Source organism: Barbus barbus (genome assembly GCF_936440315.1).
Source record: "Barbus barbus genome assembly, chromosome: 25".
In the NCBI taxonomy this organism is placed as follows: domain Eukaryota; kingdom Metazoa; phylum Chordata; class Actinopteri; order Cypriniformes; family Cyprinidae; genus Barbus; species Barbus barbus.
The window spans coordinates 555,204-574,044 of NC_136753.1; the positions used below are offsets into that span (position 1 = coordinate 555,204).

The window sequence follows — 18,841 nt, forward strand, 5'->3', positions numbered from 1 at the left end:
CACCTCAGTCGTGGTATTGAGGGTGGAGAGAGCGCTGGGTGGCACTATAACAGGAAACAAAAAACATGGAAATGGCTGTAACTACAGACACTTTAGTCTGATTGACTTAAAATTTGGCATGCAGTGTCTGAGACCAAGGTGCCACCAATATCTATGAGGGCATTGGTCTACACAGTATCTTGAAAAACATGGCCGCTATCAGACAAACAAATTTGAGCACCTATTAGACAAGGTCAACGGAGGCCAAACTCTTTTTTTGACATGAAGTTTGACACTTGGCCCTAGAGGTCTGTGAGAAATTTGAAAGAAATTGTGTTTTACACCTCGTATATCACACAATGTTTCACACATGCATTTTTTTAAGAAAATCCAAATTGGCAGGGAAATATCAATGACGGAAATGAAATGTCTGTGACAAACGGTCTGAGTTGTGAGCAATTTCACATTTTTGATCGCTTTAGTGCCACCTATAGGCCGATTGGGGTGAATTTTTGCCAGTGTCTCCCCAAATTCTTCAGCTCTGCCATCTGGCCAAGTTTCAAGTCTCTAGAACTTGCGGTTTGGTCTGCACGATCAGTTTTATGGCAGAATAATAATAGCAATAATAATAATTATTCATGATGGAACCCCTAAAAACATTGTGCTTTTCAGAATATAGAAAATTGATTGCCATCTTGATTTCCCTTCCATGAACTTGTTGCATTATAAATGGACAGAAACTCGGCATATAGAACTTGTCACAGTTTTTGTTTTGTTTTGTTAATCTGTGAATATGTTGCAAATACAGTATATTTCACAAATAGGGCTATTGATTAATTTTATAAATGTGATTTTATTTTTCTCCATTCATATAACTGCTTTTAGGATGATGTTATTTTATTTCAGCTTTATTTCAATGAACAGAAATGGTTTTATTAGTTTTAGTTATCTTTAATAACCAGTGAGTGAGTGAGTGAGTGTGTCCCAGCACTGGGGTTGCATAAGTTATTGCACTCTCAGGACTGGGTTGTGGCAGGAAGGGCATCCGGCGTGAAACATGTGCCAAATCAGTTGTGCGGATCACTCTGCTGTGGCGACCCCTGATAAAAGGCAGCAAGCCAAAGGAAGAGAGAGAGAGTTGACTTTAATAACCCTACCTGAATGGCAAAACATCCATAGAAATGCAGTACACTTTAAATTTTCTAGCTGTTTCAAGCCACAAATGTTTACAAATATTCACAAATTATTTAATGCCAGTCTGGGACAAAATTCCAGCCAGGCCGGGAATCTCATCATCCAGGCCTCTCCAAAAAACTACAGCTGTTGCAAACATCATTTGCATTACTTTTAAGAATAATGGCAGTAATGTTGGCAAAGTGAGAACAATGTAGGCGGCCTATCTATTGTGCGTAATTTTTACACTTTATTGCATGATCCCCTTTCCTCCCTCGCAGTGCCGGGCCTGCCCGAGGGTGAGCACATTTTCAACACATTTTTATTTTTTTGGGTGAAATATTCCTTTAAATGAGGAAAATGTAGGTGGGGTTCAGAATTGACTAGATAGAGTGGAACTGATGGTGAAAAGTAAGCTACACAGAGCAGCCAGTTAATAGACACTTCATGAAATATTTTCAAGATATTTTTGGTTAAGCATGACTGAGAAAGAGAATTCTGATGTTTTTCAAAATTGTAACAGAACCATTCATTTAATAACATCATGACTCAGTTGTGCGTTATTAAATATGGATGTATTTATTTAATACCTGGATGAAGATCACATCTCAGGAACATTCCATACAGTCCAAATGCAGAAGATCATAACAATTTTGAAAGATTCATTAACTTGTTTGTAAAAGTGCTCAAACTAAGCAACAATTTTTCCAAATCTCTGTGCCAATAGGAAGAGCAATGCTTTACAGGTGTGTGTGTGTGTGTGTTCTGTACACATGACAAGGTGAAAAGTGTTTCTTAAACTAAGAACTGCTAATGTAAATGTATTCATAAATCATTATTATGCAACATCACAAGGTGAAATGGATTTTGAGCCAAACGTCTGTCACGGATCCTCAGACAGGATTGGTGTAGTTGACGGGGAAGAGTCCGGTTCTTCCGCGCAGAACACCTTTCCACCAGAAACGATCAGACTGATCTAAAACCTCGATAACATCTCCAGCCTGAAAGTTCAGCTCATCTGCGTCCTCCGCAGAGAAGTCATACATGGCTCGAACCTTCAGCGCAGACGCCTGCGCACACAAACAAACAGAACCGGCTCATTCAGCACCACTGACAGATCTAATGCTTATGCATCATTTGTACATAATATGAGCATAACATGATCTGATGTCGTGTGTGTGAGTGTGTGCATTTGTACAGCTATCTTTGTGAGGGCCGGTTTGAGTTTTAGACCATCGAAGTGTGGACAAAATTGTAAAGTGATGACATTTTTGCCTGTCCTCACTTTCTGAGAGCCTTTTAAAGGCCTGTTTGAGGGTCAAGACTTGGTTTTAGGGGTCAGGTTATAGTTGGGTAAAGGGTAGGTTTAGAGTAAGGGTTTGGGTGAGGCACTTAGTTCTGATGGGTAGGGTTTGGGGAAGGAGCTAGAGATTGCATTGTCTCAATCAATGTCTTCACATAGATAGCTGTACAGAGTTGTGTGTGTGTGTGAGTGTGAGTGTGTGAAGGGATGGGCAGTTTTTCAAATACATGTATTTAAAATACGTATTTGACATACAAAATACTATTTTGTATTTTGTATTTGAATACCTTTGAAAAAAATCTAATGTATTTTGTATTTAAATACATTTAATCTTAATATTTTTGTATTTTCAAAATACATAAAATACTTTTTGCCAATCGACCTCTTTATTAGACTGCTGATCTCCTGCATCAACTAGCTCAAACATGCCACTTTCATGCTTTTACAGGGAAAATCTTATTAAAGTCAAAATTGTAGATATTTAAGATATTTAATTTTGAATAAAATGTAGCATCCCATTTGTTGACAACTATATCATCATTCACAGTGCTATCTTTACAGTTAGCTTGTTGATTCTGGATTTTCAGTTAATTACATGCTTGTTTTGCTGTGTATAAACCATACAACATGCTTGAAATGGTTATTGCACTACTATGTGCATGACCTTAACATTAAAACAAGGTGATCTTGCTTTTGTGGGAAAAAAGCATACCTGTCTCAGCAGGTAAAAAAAAAAAACCCTAGCAAGGGGAACATAGCATTAGCACTAGTCAGTTTTTCTTTTTTGGTCAGATTTTGGTTTTATCACCTAGTAAAATGTGTTCATTAAACTTTAATCATTACTGCTTGCTATGGAGATATGCCAATATAAATGTCGGCGATTATATAAGTGTAAATCGATTTAACTTTTCTATATCGTTTATCGTCATATGCAAATATATCTGTGGAGCTTCTAGTGGGCAGAAGCTATTGACATGTCAGAGCGATGAATAAACATGGATAAATGAGTAATAAGCAGCTTTCTGTGTGTGTATTCCAAGACAAAGATAACTATAATGCTAATTAATAAGAATTTGTTTTTTAATTGTTCTAAGGGCATACTCACACTGTTACTCATACTCATACTTTTGCTGTCATAATGATAACAATAGCGCAAACAAAAATAGTACATTAAAGGTGGGGTACGCGATTTCTGGAAGCCAATGATGATATTTGAAATCACCAAAACAAACACGCCCCTACCCTTATAGGGTCTTGCCCCTATTTTGATAGCTCCGCCCCACACATACGTACCCTAAACAACCCAAGCAATGATTATTTCTGTGAAACAAAGCAAAACCAATGTTACACCATGTCTACACTGGACGCGAGCGGTGCGACAAAATAATATAGAAGTCATTATAATCAGTGATGCTGTCAACACTGGATGCTGCACGATACGGGTCCTACTTCTTGCCTTATCATTCCGCAGATGTTTTCCGCTTTTGTTTTTTATCCACCATCTATTTCTGTTACTCGGCTCGGATGTTCAGTGAACACTCTCTCTTTCATATCATGAGTTGACACGCCCATTACTGCTGATTGGCTACAAGTTTGTTTTGTTATTCGGCCCTGACTCAGTTTCTAAAGCATTTTTGAAAAATTACATACCCCACCTTTAACTGTCCCATGCTCCAGTGCGGTTAGCGATCACACTACATGCGTACCGCACCTGAGCCACCTCTTCGAGCAGCCCAGGGCATGGTTAAATGAACCGCACTGGACACAGTACAGAGCAATCACACTTGTGAAATGAACTGGACTTTGGGGGTCAATCATGCTCAAGCAAGGATCAGATCCCCTAGTGTGAATACATCCTAAATCTAACTGAATAAAACACAGCACACCACAACAATAACAGCACAAAAAATCACCTGCCTACACCTTCAACAAAAATGGAAGGAGCTAGAAGAAGAAGAAGAAGAGTGAGAATGAGAGGGGGAGCTCAAAGAGGAGATGAAGGAGGTAGAGGGAAAGGAGAAGGAGATAGAGGAAGAGGGGAAGGAGATAGATGAAGAGGAGATGAAGGAGGTAGAGGAAGAGGGGAAGGAGATAGAGGAAGAGGCCTAGGTAGAGGAAGAGGAGAAGGAGGTAGAGGAAGAGGAGAAGGAGATAGAGGAAGAGGAGAAGGAGGTAGAGGAAGAGGAGAAGGAGGTAGAGGAAGAGGGGAAGGAGATAGAGGAAGAGGCCTAGGTAGAGGAAGAGGAGAAGGAGGTAGAGGAAGAGGGGAAGGAGATAGAGGAAGAGGAGAAGGAGGTAGAGGAAGAGGGGAAGGAGATAGAGGAAGAGGCCTAGGTAGAGGAAGAGGAGAAGGAGATAGAGGAAGAGGAGAAGGAGGTAGAGGAAGAGGGGAAGGAGATAGAGGAAGAGGCCTAGGTAGAGGAAGAGGAGAAGGAGGTAGAGGAAGAGGAGAAGGAGATAGAGGAAGAGGAGAAGGAGATAGAGGAAGAGGCCTAGGTAGAGGAAGAGGAGAAGGAGATAGAGGAAGAGGGGAAGGAGATAGAGGAAGAGGAGAAGGAGGTAGAGGAAGAGGGGAAGGAGATAGAGGAAGAGGCCTAGGTAGAGGAAGAGGAGAAGGAGGTAGAGGAAGAGGGGAAGGAGATAGAGGAAGAGGAGAAGGAGGTAGAGGAAGAGGGGAAGGAGATAGAGGAAGAGGCCTAGGTAGAGGAAGAGGAGAAGGAGGTAGAGGAAGAGGAGAAGGAGATAGAGGAAGAGGAGAAGGAGATAGAGGAAGAGGCCTAGGTAGAGGAAGAGGAGAAGGAGATAGAGGAAGAGGGGAAGGAGATAGAGGAAGAGGAGAAGGAGATAGAGGAAGAGGAGAAGGAGATAGAGGAAGAGGCCTAGGTAGAGGAAGAGGAGAAGGAGATAGAGGAAGAGGAGAAGGAGGTAGAGGAAGAGGAGAAGGAGATAGAGGAAGAGGAGAAGGAGATAGAGGAAGAGGCCTAGGTAGAGGAAGAGGAGAAGGAGATAGAGGAAGAGGGGAAGGAGATAGAGGAAGAGGCCTAGGTAGAGGAAGAGGAGAAGGAGGTAGAGGAAGAGGCCTAGGTAGAGGAAGAGGAGAAGGAGATAGAGGAAGAGGCCTAGGTAGAGGAAGAGGTAGAGAAAGACTTGAAGAGTTGATAGAACCTGAACAAAGAAGACGAGGACCAAATTTGACTCAAGAAATCCGTGCAACACTTATTGACCATGTTATCAACCATGGACTGACACTGATGGAAGCTGGACAAAGAGTTCAACCAAATCTCAGCAGAAATACTGTTGCGTCAGTAATTCAGACATTTCATCGAGAAAACAGGTAAGCTAACCACACAGTACATTGAAACTGAAGCTTTCTGTACTTATCATCAATATTGTTTACTGTGACATTTGACGGTAGGCTGCATGTGCATTTTTATATATATATTTTACATAGGATTGAGGGTCGAGGACACCAAGGTGGACGGGGTCTATGTTCACTCGTGCACAAGAGGCCGCCGTTGGGAACATGGGTTAGACCAATAATTGTATCCGGCTGCGAGAAATCCAAGCCAATATCATCAATGATGACCATATTTTCAATAACATCCAACGAGTCTCTCTGTCAACATTAGGTCGAATCCTCAAGAAAAATCAATATACATGAAGCAACTGTATCGGGTACCATTTGACAGAAATTCAGAGAGAGTGAAACATCTGCGCAATGAGTATGTGGAGGTATGTGTTGTTCATCTTACTATGGTGTGGTATTGTGCACTGCTCATAATGTTCTGGCACAAAACAATACTGTGCAATAGATATTGAATAGCATCTTATTGTCTTTTACTGTGTTTCAGAGAGTCTTGCAAATGGATGTCTGACCAAAAATCTAGCACATGCTATTTCCTAAAATTAGTTTTTTTACAAATGTGTTTTTTATTTGATCACAGCAGTGTGAAACTGGCTGCATCGAGGACTGTGTTGGTTAAATGAAAACTAATAGCATTTTCACAAATATGTGTATATGTTTTGACTGAAGTGTGTCATTTTGCAAACAATCTAGGAATTATGCAAATTGAGTGTGGTGTTTGGATAATTGTGATTTATATTTTGAAAAAACGAACCCGGTTTTCAAAATTGCGTGTAAACAATTGAAAAAAACTGTAATAGTGTTACTTCACTGGATGGCCAATTTCAATTGTATTTTGTGTATTTTCAAAATACAAAGTACTGTATTTGTATTTAAATACATTTTCCCACACAGTATTTTGTATTTTTTATTTTAAATACATTTTGATGCATTTGTGCCAATTTCTGTGTGTGAGTGTGTGTGAGTGTGTGTTTGTTTTGCTATACTTGTGAGGACCAGATGTGGGCCACAAGGATAGTAAAGCCTGAGATTTTTGACTTTGTGAGGACATTTGGCTGGTCGTCACAAGGGAAATAAATTATTAAAAATACCAAATGAAGTTTATCATAAAATGTAAAAATGCAAAAAATCTCCTGTGAGGGCTAGGTTTAGGGGTAGTGTTGGTGTAGGGCATTAGAAAATATTGTTAGGTCAGTATAAAAACAATATAAGTCTATGAAATTCCTCACAAGTATAGTAAAACAAACGTGTGTGTGTGTGTGTGTGTGAGAGACCTGTGGTGGGGGTGGAGGGGAGGGTTCGGCTGGGCGATGATAGGCTGGAGCTGGTGTTCTGTAATTGCGTCTCTCCTGCAGAAGAAAAGCATAATTTGAGACAGAAGCTCATCAGAAGACTGACTGACGTCACAGGAGTGACAGCGGCTGTACCTGAGAGATGGGCGGCAGCTCAGCAGACTTCCTGAGCGGGAAATCAGGTGGATTCTGGGTGAGAGAGAGAGACCAAAGAGGAAGAAACACAAACACTGAGTGTTTGAAGAGAAAGCATGTTCTGAGCAGAACTCGTGAGTGTTTGAGGTGTTTGCTGTATGTTCATCACGCGTGGCTGGACTCACCCGCTGCTCTGTGAGCAGGTAGACACGGCTCTGTTTGGAGATGGAGTTTTGTGTGTAGAACTCCACCAGTCTGTTGAGGGAGCTGAAGGTCTCGCTCCACAGGTAATACTGACCGTGCCGGTCTCTCATCACTTTAAAGTGCTGCACATCGTTCTCATGTCTGACGGCACAAACACATTCAGTATGAAAAACATTACGTCTATGGATTGTCCTGTGAAACCATTATGTGTGTGTGTGTGTGCGCTGTACCTGACTGAGATGGAGAATGCTCCAGGTGAACTCTGGGAGCCTCGGATGAGGAAGGATCCGATTGGTTGACACATCAGTTCTTCCTGTGCTGATTGACGGCTGGTGTTCTCCTGATACCAGCTTGAGAAACACTGCTTTAATATGACATCTTCTCAACAAAATCTGAACGATGTTTGCCTAAAGTACAAATACTTAAAACACTGACTTAAGTAAAGTACAGTAACAAGCTAAAACACTGTCAACCACTGGTCATGATAAATGCATTTGGGTCCACCAGCACCCAAAATTAAATTAAAGTAAAGTGAATTTTTAGTTGATTCTCAAAAGCCACAGATCAGTCTTTTGTATTTATTTCCAAATCCTATCACTATCTAAGTCTTCTCCTCTAGATGTCACTGTTTTATATTAATTTGTTCTTATTTATAATGCAATGGTTTTAATTGTGTAAAATATGTTTGAATCAATCTCAAAATGATAAAACAGATTTTTAACCATTCAACTTATTATATTTTGACAGTGAAATTAGAAATCCAGATGTCTTTCGTTAACTCTTTGACTCATAATGATGGAGCACGTCATGTTTCTGTAGATTATTATGAGTTCTATACAGCCAGAACCACTGAGTCTCTGTTCACACAGACAGTTTAGTTTATATATGTGGCTTTATTAGAACTGCATGAAACCGAAGGTTCTTTACTACCACATAAAGCTAGAAACAACCACAGGACGGGGCTTGATCTTATCCACTGGCTGTTGATTGGATTGTGAAGAGCTGTTTACTGGAATAGACACAGATCTGAATGTGATTGGCTTAACTGCAGCACAGCCTTACATGAACTAATGAATCCGTATCAAATCAAGAGCTTTAACTGGGAATCTGTATATGCAGTCCTCCACACTTAAATGTAATACTAGTGTTATGTGTTTGTACAAATCACTCTGAGCACTAGTGATAGTGAGGACTGACCAGGCAAACACCACTAACTAACTATGCAGTGCTGTCAGTGATCTCTTGAGTATTGGTCAATCTGGTGTTACACAAACAGAATATCGCAACTGTTCCGGTTGCTCTCTGTGGCAAGCCGTTTTAACATTGAATCCTTGTACCAGTGTCCAGCTTAATGCTACTAGTATTTATTCCATTAAGTACTAGTACTTATACATTAGCTACTAGTACCTATGCTTCAGGTACTAGCGTTTATACTTTAGGTAGTGACTTTCTGAAGATACTAGTACTTATTCATTAGATACCACATTAGATACTAGTACTTATTCATTAGAGACCACATTAGATACTAGTACTTATTCATTAGAGACCACATTAGATACTAGTACTTATTCATTAGAGACCACATTAGATACTAGTAATTATTTTAGTAGTGACTTGTAATTATTCTACGGTTGCTAGTAACACGTTTCACATTTTTGTCACTGACTTCTATGTATTTGGAATAAATATTAGTATCTAATAAATGTGTACCATCATGGTAACACTTTATTTTAGGGTATCTTAACTAGTTGCTTATTAGCATGCATATTACTAGAATATTAGCCATTTATTAGTAGTAATTAAGTACATATTAATGTCTTGTCCTACATGATATTATTGTACATCCCTAATCCTACCCAATACCTAAACTTAACAACTACCTTACTAACTATTAATAAGCAGCAAATTAGAAATTTATTGAGGGAAAAGTCATAGTTAATAGTGAATAAGTGTTCCCTATTCTAAAGTGTTACCACTATCATCATAATAAATGTGAACTAGTATCTTCTGAATAAGCACTATTTGCTAATAAATGTGTACTAGTCTTGTCAGTCTTGTCTTTGTTTAATGTCTCTTTGTTTGTCTTGTGCCTGAGAGCATGTGGTTGTGTTTGTTTGTGTTGGCCATGTTCTCCCTTGTCCTGCCTCCTTATCTTAGTCCTTGTTGTCTGATTGTGTTCACCTGATTCTCGTGTGCTCCGCTCCCTTATATTATGCTTATTTTCCCTCTTGTCTTTGCTGGTTCATTTTGTGTGTGCCTTGTGTGCATCCTCCTTGCTAGTGTTTTTAGCCTTGTAGAGCTTGCTAATCAGTAGCTGTCTGTTTTCTGGATATCTTAGTCTTGTAAGTTATCTTACAAACAAAGACAATATTGTCTACTTATTAGACTAACTTATCCATTAATGTTTGTCATTTATAAACCAGTAAAAACGTTCACAGAACATAACTTGAGACACATTGGAAAAGCATTACAAGTCTTTTTAACTAACAAAACTGTGTTAACTGAACAAAAAAGAGAGGTGACTTTACTCAGTGACTTGGTCCAAAGTTGAGTAAACTCAAAAAAGCTGTGCAGCAAGCTGCCTTGAAATTTTAAGTTTAGTCAATTTATCATTTTACAGTGTAATGGAATAGACACTAGCAGCTCAAAATAAGTACAAGTAGCATGAACATAGATACTAGTACACTTCATGATTAAATGTTAAAATGGCTTGCCACGGACTCTGGCAGTGGTGTTTCAGTGAGAGGACGTCTGTTACCTGGGGAAGTGGATGTTGATGTAATTCCGAGGAACGAATCCCTCCATGCCACTTATTTCTGCTCTGAACCATTCATCATTGGTGCCTAAAATCTACAAAGTAGCATGTGATGATAAACCACTGAAAGAGCTGCTGAGGAATGGACAAACTCTGGTTTAAAGTAGCTGAACGTGTCAGAATAACTGAATGAGTTGAGTGCATGTGTATCGGTGGATATGTGATACTGTACAATACAGTACATACAGTGAGCTGCAGATGTGTGCTGCTGTGATGTAAATGTTGAAACACACCTTGATTATATCTCCCTTCCTGAAGCTCAGCTCGTCCTCTGCTGTGGCGGTGAAGTCATATTTCCCTGTCGCCTCCATGATGGAGACAACTCAGAGACTAGAACGAGAAACAATGCATAAACAGAGTGAATATCTCAACTTTCAAACCACATGCCAGTCAATCACAGCTGACATTCACAGTGAAACCAGCCGAACACACACTAAAACACAACCACATGAAAGAGACAGATCACCCAAACATCTACTGACCCTCGAGCCACTCCAAACCCGCCTGACCGTCTGTCCTGAGCACTGAGTGTGAGGGAATGAACTATCTCTGTCAGTCTTTCTTCTTTTGCTCAATCACTCTGGGCTGAACTCACACAGCCGATGACATCCACTGCAGTTTAAACTGGGTCTAGTCACGACTAACTCCACATAAACAACCAAAACGACGTCCAGCTAACAGGAAACGTCCTGATAACATTCTGGCAAGTTGTGAGGGTCATTCTACAGAAATGTCCACTTTTGCTATGGGAAGATGTCTTAAAATGTATTTCTTTTTCTAACATTTAAACTTAGACCACATTATTAGATTACCTTTTGACTTTATGAATACACATAAATGACAGTTTAATGATTTGTTTATCTTTGTTAAGCATTTATTTACCCATAAGGAAGGTGACACCAGTGACAATTTCCATGAAAAATGCATTTTACACAATGTCTGCTGCAAGATATCAAACCACATGCTGTCAATCATGGTATACTGACTAAATTAAGTAGTTTAATCCATTTGTATTCTATTTTTTTTATAATTCCCTATCAATAAAGCAGGTCATACCAGTGAGTTCAACTAAAAGCTTCATATGAAATCATGAGATAAGAACATTTCTGATAACTGAAAATAGACAGTGGATTTACAAACAAACTGACCATCAACCGCAACTTTCAGATGCCATCTTTTCTTTTTTAGCTCAACGACAGAATCAAAAACAACAGTGGGATGTCACAGAGAATGAAGGACACACCGATGCTGCCTTCAGAAATCAGTCAGATGGAGGTGTTTGGATCGTGTCCCCTTCCTCCTCTGTGCTGTCTGCAGAGGCTGTATTTTCAGCGAGTGGACGCAGCCGTAGAGTCAGTGTATCCACCCACAATCTGCTCTTCAGCACGACGCCAACCACAGGAAAACTTCAGCACAACAGAAACTCTCTTTAAATGTCAAACACAAGCATGCAGCACTAACAGCTCCGTTCCTTCACTGAAAATAACACCGAACTTCAGCATTTACTTTATCAAGTCCTACAAAGCATGCTGGGAAGTAAAAATCCACTTCCCAGCTTTCAAAGTTATGCAAACAATTTCAAGTTACTACAACTTAAAAAAGTGCAGACATTTGAGTTTAAATTGCACACAATATTAGGCTGATCTGGTTAAATGCTCTTCCCACTGTGCAATAAAATTATCACATAAATTTATTTTATACCAACCATCTTAGTCCATCCCTACATCTTAGTCCATCTATAGCACGTCATTTGTTTCTATTGTTTATACAGCCTAATTTGTGTCACATGTTTATATATATATGTGTGTGTGTGTGTGTGTTTATTTTATTCACTTATCTTTATTTTATTTTATTTTGTTATCTGTAGGTTGTTGTAAGCTTCTGTCACCAACACAATTTTCTTGTATGTTCAAACATACTCGTCAATAAAGCTCTTTATGACTTCTGGCTTCTAATGATCACAATTATGATGTCAGAAGAGCTCATCAGAAGGTTTAATTACAGTGTTTTCCCCAGTTGCCATCAGGACACGTTTCTCAATTCTTGTCACTTCTTCAATCTCTTCCCATGATGAGCACAACAGCAGTCCATGTGAGCTAAACTGGATCATTTATCACTGCTTTGGCACAAACTGCTTTCAATGACTACATCTTTCAAATTACCCTCATCTTTTCTCCCTCCACCAAACTCTGTGTGTCTACAGTTTACATGTTTTCATGCTCTTCTTGTTCTGAATCCAAACAATTATACACAGTTCAGTTTCGCCGAACAACTATATGGGTGTTATTCTTACAGTCATTACCATCTGTACAAAACGAAGGTAACACTTTACAATAACGTTCATTAATAAATCATTAACAAACATTATATAATGCTTAACGGATCATTAGTTCATATCTAGAGACGCAGAATGTGCTCGTTAATGTTTACTAATAAATGTACTAACATGAACTAAGAATGATCAATACTTCTACAGCATTTATTAATCTTAGTTAATGTTAATTTCAGCATTTACTGATGCATTATTAAAATCACAAGCTGTGTTAACATTAGTTAATGCACTGAACTAACATGAATAAACAATGAATAACTGTATTTCATTAACTAACATGAACAAAGATTAATAAATAGTGTAATAAATGCAGTTCATTGTTTGTTTATGTTAGTTAATATCTAATGTTAATAAGTCATACCTTATTGTAAAGTGTTACACATTACCTAATAATGAACATTTCATGTAAATTAAAATGATTACAAATCTCATTAAACTTCTAAAACTCATATGATCATGCACATCTTGAAAATCTATACAAATAATTTTAACAGATGCTATACAATCATGAAAAGCTTTTGTTAATACACAACACGTTTGCTGCTGTTGAGGTGTGATATAAGGCGGACAGGCTGATAAATTAATTATAAATGACGTATTTTCTTGATTTTTTCACCCCCCCCTCCTGTTGATGTATGACTCAAGGAATATTCTGTTTAATGACACACAATAGTCCACTAATATAAGTGTTTAGGTGATAAAACACATGTTTTGCACCCATATTACAATGTGTGACATGTCTTTACCAAGCATTTAGCTAAACTTATACCACTCTTTACACAAACATCATTAAAGTAGCTAAAAGTCCACTGCCAATAAAGATACTAAAACATTAGTAAAGGTTTATAAACATTTGCAAATGATGAATAGTCTCCACTTTAGATTAGGTACTGCAAAAATGATTAACAAATAATTAATAAATGATTTTAAGATGTGCAAACAGTAGAAGTCTACACAACAAACCAAATATATTTGGTCTTTTTATATTTATTTAAGCATTTCAATTTACATTAAATAACGATCTGTTAATCAGTTGGTAATGTTTAATAAGTTCAGTAGTTAACATAAACACATCATCTAATATTTATAGATATGTGAATAGTAATGCTTAGTTAAACATTATATAATATTTGTTAATGATTTATTAGTGAAAGCTATTATAAAGTGTTGCTGGTCATTGTTTCATGAGTGATGAAGTGTGTTTGTTGAGTGAAAACCTGTAGTGTTATAAAATAACGAGTTGATCTGAAACATGTATGAAGTGTTTTGGTAGTTCAACTCCATTTTGAATGTGCAATAACTGCCATGATGAAAGTTGGTTATGAGAGCTGTGTGAAGAGTTTTGATAAAGTGAAAGTGAAAGTGAAAGTGACATACGGCCAAGTATGACCCATACTCGGAACTCGTGCTCTGCATTTAACCCATCCAATGTGCACACACACACACCGTGAACACACACACAGCAGTGAACACACACACACACACACACACACACACACAGCAGTGGACACACACACACACACAGCAGTGAACACACACACACACATGTTGGTTTTTGTGGTTTATGGGGACTCTCCATAGGCGTAATGGTTTTTATACTGAACAAACTGTGTGTGCTATTGCCCTACACCAACCCTACACCTAAACTTAGTCCTCACAGGAGACTTTGTGCATTTTTAGATTTTCAAAAAAACACCATTTAGTATGTTTTTTAAGCCTTTTGAATTACGGGGACATAGGCAGTGTCCTCATAAACCACCTTCATATTGTAATACCTCTGTCATACCCATGTCTTTATACAAATTTGTGTCCTCATAAACCACATAAACATGCACACACACACACACAGCAGTGAACACACACACACACACACACACACACACACACACAGCAGTGAACACACACACACACACACACACACACACACACACACACACACACACACACAGCAGTGAACACACACACACACACACACACACACACACACACACAGCAGTGAACACACACACACACACACACACACACACAGCAGTGAACACACACACACACACACACACACACAGCAGTGAACACACACACACACACACACACACACACACACACACAGCAGTGAACACACACACACACACACACAGCAGTGAACACACACACACACACACACACACACACACACACACAGCAGTGAACACATACACACACACACACACACACACACACACACACACACACAGCAGTGAACACACACACACACACACACACACACACACACACACAGCAGTGAACACATACACACACACACACACACACACACACACACACACACACACAGCAGTGAACACACACACACACACACACACACACACACACACACCGTGAACACACACCCGGAGCAGTGGGCATTTATGCTGCAGCGCCCGGGGAGCAGTTGGGGGTTCGGTGTCTTGCTCAAGGGCACCTCAGTCGTGGTATTGAGGGTGGAGAGAGCGCTGGACAACCATTAGGCCATGACTTCCCCACCTACATATTGAGAATTGCTTACTTAAATTATTTAAGTACTAATAAGTCCACTGAATTTATTTTAGTTAGGACATTATGAAATTATGATTAAATAGGTCGCTTTTCATTCAGAAGTTTGTGTAAGTGACTTCTTCTGTTTGAGAACAATTTAAGAAAAGCATAATTTCTCAGGACTTCTTACAAATTTTTACAACATCATGGTTGAGAAATCATAGTGGTTAACCTGTTAACTGTCACCCGTCCCCTCTGCGGGACACCTAAATTTACTTCACTATTTTACAATTAAATCCTAATCTAATCAAACTATACAAACGATATATCATTGGAAAGGTCTAAGACTCCTAAATAGATATTGTTCCACCTTTTTTGTTAAAAAATTATGTAGGAAACTAATGGATTAATTTATGACAAGAGTGCACCTGAAAAATCTACATCATAACAGGAGTTCTGACATTTTTCCTAGTTGCCTTTTTCCCTATCACGCTTTAGAAATCATAAGAAATGATATAGTTGAAAACTTAAAATCTCAAAATTCATCCTTTGAAACCCATTTTAAAATCAGACATTGCATTACCATGGAAATGGTACATAAAAATCATGTTACAAAATGTTTCGTTCATGAATATAAACATTTAAATTTGAATAGTGCTCTATAATCTCTATGTTCAAAACTGTGAGTGACAGTTAAGGGGTTTTAAAGTATGAATACTGCGTCAAAACTGCATTCAATTAAAAGTCAAAGTCATCTAACCAAAACGTTTCCAATGAAATTAAATGAATTAAATGTGTAAATGAATTTAAGCTTAGAAAAGTAAAAAGTCAACTTTTTTAAAGAAATTTCCTCATTGAAGTGACTTTGAACTTTTATTTTAAGAGGGTGGGCAAGTGTTTTGAATGGGATCTTACTTCTGGGAAACGGAAGTATTTTATATAGCTTCTGAACGGCAGAACTACATGAAAAAAATCAAAATAAATAAAAAATAAAAATCGAAACAAATTAAGAAACATACAGGCTAAATATCATCATACTGTTCATAAGTTTTCAACCCCCGGCTCTTAATGCATTGCATTTCCTTCTGGAGCATCCGTGAATGTTTTCATCTTTGTAATAGTTGTGATTGTCCTCAGAATGAAAAGATGGATCTCAAAATCATACGCTCACTTTTGGAAAGGAGTCAAACACGCAAAAGACGCTGGAAAACCAGACTGTGCAGGAGCTGGAGAGGATTTTTCTGAAGAACAGCGGGCAGATGAACATTCATCACAAAACATAGTTATGGATCATCCAGGTAACGACACACCGCTTTATGATTTAACGTTTTGTCTATTTTGTCTTGAGGGGTAAATATATAACTGTTATGTGAAACAGCCGATTCAGGACAGTTTCATGATACCACTTATAGTTGAGGTCAAAAGTTTACAGAATCTGCAAAATGCTAATTATTTTACCAAAATAAGATAGATAATGCAAAATGCATGCTATTGTTTATTTAGTACTGACCTGAATAAGATATTTCACATACAAGATGTTTACATATAGTCCACAAGAGAAAATAATAGTTGAATTTATAAAAAAATGACCCCATTCAAAAGTTTACATCCCCTTGATTCTTCATACTGTGTTGTTAGCTGAATTGTCACCTGTGTTGTTACTACAGCTGTGTGTTTTTTGTTTAGTGATAGTTGTTTATGAGTCCAAAATGTCTTTAATGTGAAATATCTTATTCAGGTCAGTACTAAATAAACAATAACATGAGTATGATCCTCTTATTTTGGAAAAATAATTAGCATTTTGCAGAATCTGAAAGGGGGATGAAAACTTTTGACCTGTACTGTATTCAGTTAAAATGATGTAGATGTCGTATATTCTGTAGAGGGTTTGTGAAGCTTCTGTATGTGCGTCTGAAGCAGAATTTCCCCTGAATGCGGTGACGTGTTCATCTGAGGTTTGTAATGTAAGCAGCTCGTGTTCTGCTCACCTGCTTCCGTGCGTTTCTGCAGCGCTGCAGCTGCACCAATGCAAAGCCTTTCATCTCATTTGTGTATCGTTTTTGCTCACGGATCACAGGCAGATTTGCTTCACCGAAACACACATTTGATCTCAGAGTAAAAGTGGAATCTTGCAAAACAACGGCTGTGTGAACCACTGACATGCCTGGCTTTGTGTGTCAGCTCTGTGAAATAGAGGGGCTAGTTGTCACGCTTTATGTTGTTCAGGAGCTTTATTTATTTAGCTAATTACTAAGTTGGGTAACACTTTAGAATACTGTTCCATCATTAATGAATAACTACACAAGAACACACGAGTAACGCAATATTAGCATTCTAGTAACTATTATTTTTTCATACCTCCCTAAGAACTACTGTATACAGGTTCATAATTAATATGAATAATACATAATGAATAATTAATTCTAAAGTAAATGTCATGGTAACCCACTAGTAATGACTCAAGTATTACCAAATTCTTCAGAAGGAATTACTAATTATTTGGATCAATATTCTAAAGTGAAGATCGTGATAACTCTCTAGTAATTACTGAAGTCATTATAAACTTTTAAGGTTTTTGTAAGGTTTTGGTTAGTAATTAATTTTGCTATATTTGGTAACACTTAAATCATTACTAGTGGGTTACCATCATCTTTATTTTAGAATTAATTATACATTATGCATAATTCACATTAATTATGAACCTGTATACAGTAGTTCTTAGTAGTTCTCCAGGATATATAAATATATACAAGTTATTGATTAGCTAATAGTGAACTACCCGTTTCAGCTGAGCTCTATTACTTACTAAATCACTAATCAGAGTGTGTTGTTAGGTAATAGTACTTACTACAATGTTAATAGTGCATTAGTGACTTGTTCCTGTAGTTATTCATCAACAAAGGATCAGTATTCTATAGTGTTACCCTAAGTTGTTATTCCTTCGGCTTTATTTTATTCTATTAAAATGTGTTATAATTACAGCATATAAAACATGTGACAACTTGCCCCTAACCTGATATTTCTTTAAAACACTCTTGTTCTGACAACACAGTTCAGTCTTTCAGTCCAAATCTGCCTTCTGACTCTGGTCTGGTTCAATGTACTTTTTTGGGTCAAAATATTTAAAATTAAAATAGCAAAAGCATGCATTTGTGTAAGTTTAACTCAAAGTTACTGAGATCCTGTGATTCTAGCCTCGGTTTCCTCTCTAACAGACTCTAGATGAGTGAGTTTGTCATCAACACAAACACTTTTATCTCTCTCGTGTTTATTCCTCCTTGTTAACTGTGAGTGTTCAGAAAGAGACACTGAAGTGTTGTGTGAATCTAGAAAGATTGTTGTACTTACAGCTCATGAAATGATGATCTGTCTGTCGTCTGAGCCGCACGATGTCAGCTTCACCTGCAGCTCCGCGCTCAGATATTATTTCATTACACTGGGAGGAAGAACAGAAGTCAAGCTTATCTCACTTTCAACACGACTCGCGCATGCATGACTGCAAAAAGGGGAAATAGAAAGAGTAAATCATCTTCCCCTCCCACTGCGAACACACACACACACACACACAAACACGCACACACACGCATTATATGATATTTTTATAGCTATACTCTAGCTCTAAGCAAACCATCAGAAACTTGTGCAAGACTTTTAATACAAAAATTATTTAATCTATTTATAAGACTTTTTAACTGGACCAGTAAACACTTTCACACTAGGAGGCTATCATGATAAT

At 38.0% G+C, this 18,841-nt stretch overlaps 1 protein-coding gene across 3 annotated transcripts; it reads right to left on the reverse strand.

The window, feature by feature from the left end:
- Positions 1-1,484: 1,484 nt before the first annotated feature.
- Positions 1,485-18,613, reverse strand: LOC306845426 (GRB2-related adapter protein-like). 3 transcript variants are annotated; one of them, XM_079378212.1, is made up of 9 exons: positions 18,454-18,603; positions 11,491-11,671; positions 10,499-10,595; positions 10,209-10,300; positions 7,681-7,800; positions 7,432-7,591; positions 7,247-7,300; positions 7,094-7,168; positions 1,709-2,222 (listed from the first exon to the last, which is right to left on the reverse strand). In XM_079378212.1, exons 3-9 carry the CDS (start codon positions 10,574-10,576, stop codon positions 2,046-2,048), a joined length of 756 nt encoding a protein of 251 aa, XP_079234338.1. In that variant the 5' UTR covers positions 10,577-10,595; positions 11,491-11,671; positions 18,454-18,603; the 3' UTR covers positions 1,709-2,045. The 3 variants fall into 3 exon arrangements, with proteins under 3 accessions (XP_079234336.1, XP_079234338.1, XP_079234337.1); XM_079378211.1 differs by having other exon boundaries at positions 11,414-11,671; positions 18,454-18,573; XM_079378210.1 differs by lacking the exon at positions 11,491-11,671 and having other exon boundaries at positions 1,485-2,222; positions 18,454-18,613.
- Positions 18,614-18,841: the final 228 nt, after the last annotated feature.

Bases quoted from the DNA above. Each gene is read 5' to 3' on its own strand.
- LOC306845426 (XM_079378210.1), bottom strand. From the start codon at position 10,576: ATGGAGGCGACAGGGAAATATGACTTCACCGCCACAGCAGAGGACGAG. The intron at 10,301-10,498 runs GTGTGTTTCAAC...GCTACTTTGTAG, and splicing joins GGAAGGGAGATATAATCAAG to ATTTTAGGCACCAATGATGA. The intron at 2,223-7,093 runs GTCTCTCACACA...TTGTGTGCGCAG, and splicing joins CCCCTCCACCCCCACCACAG to GCGTCTGCGCTGAAGGTTCG.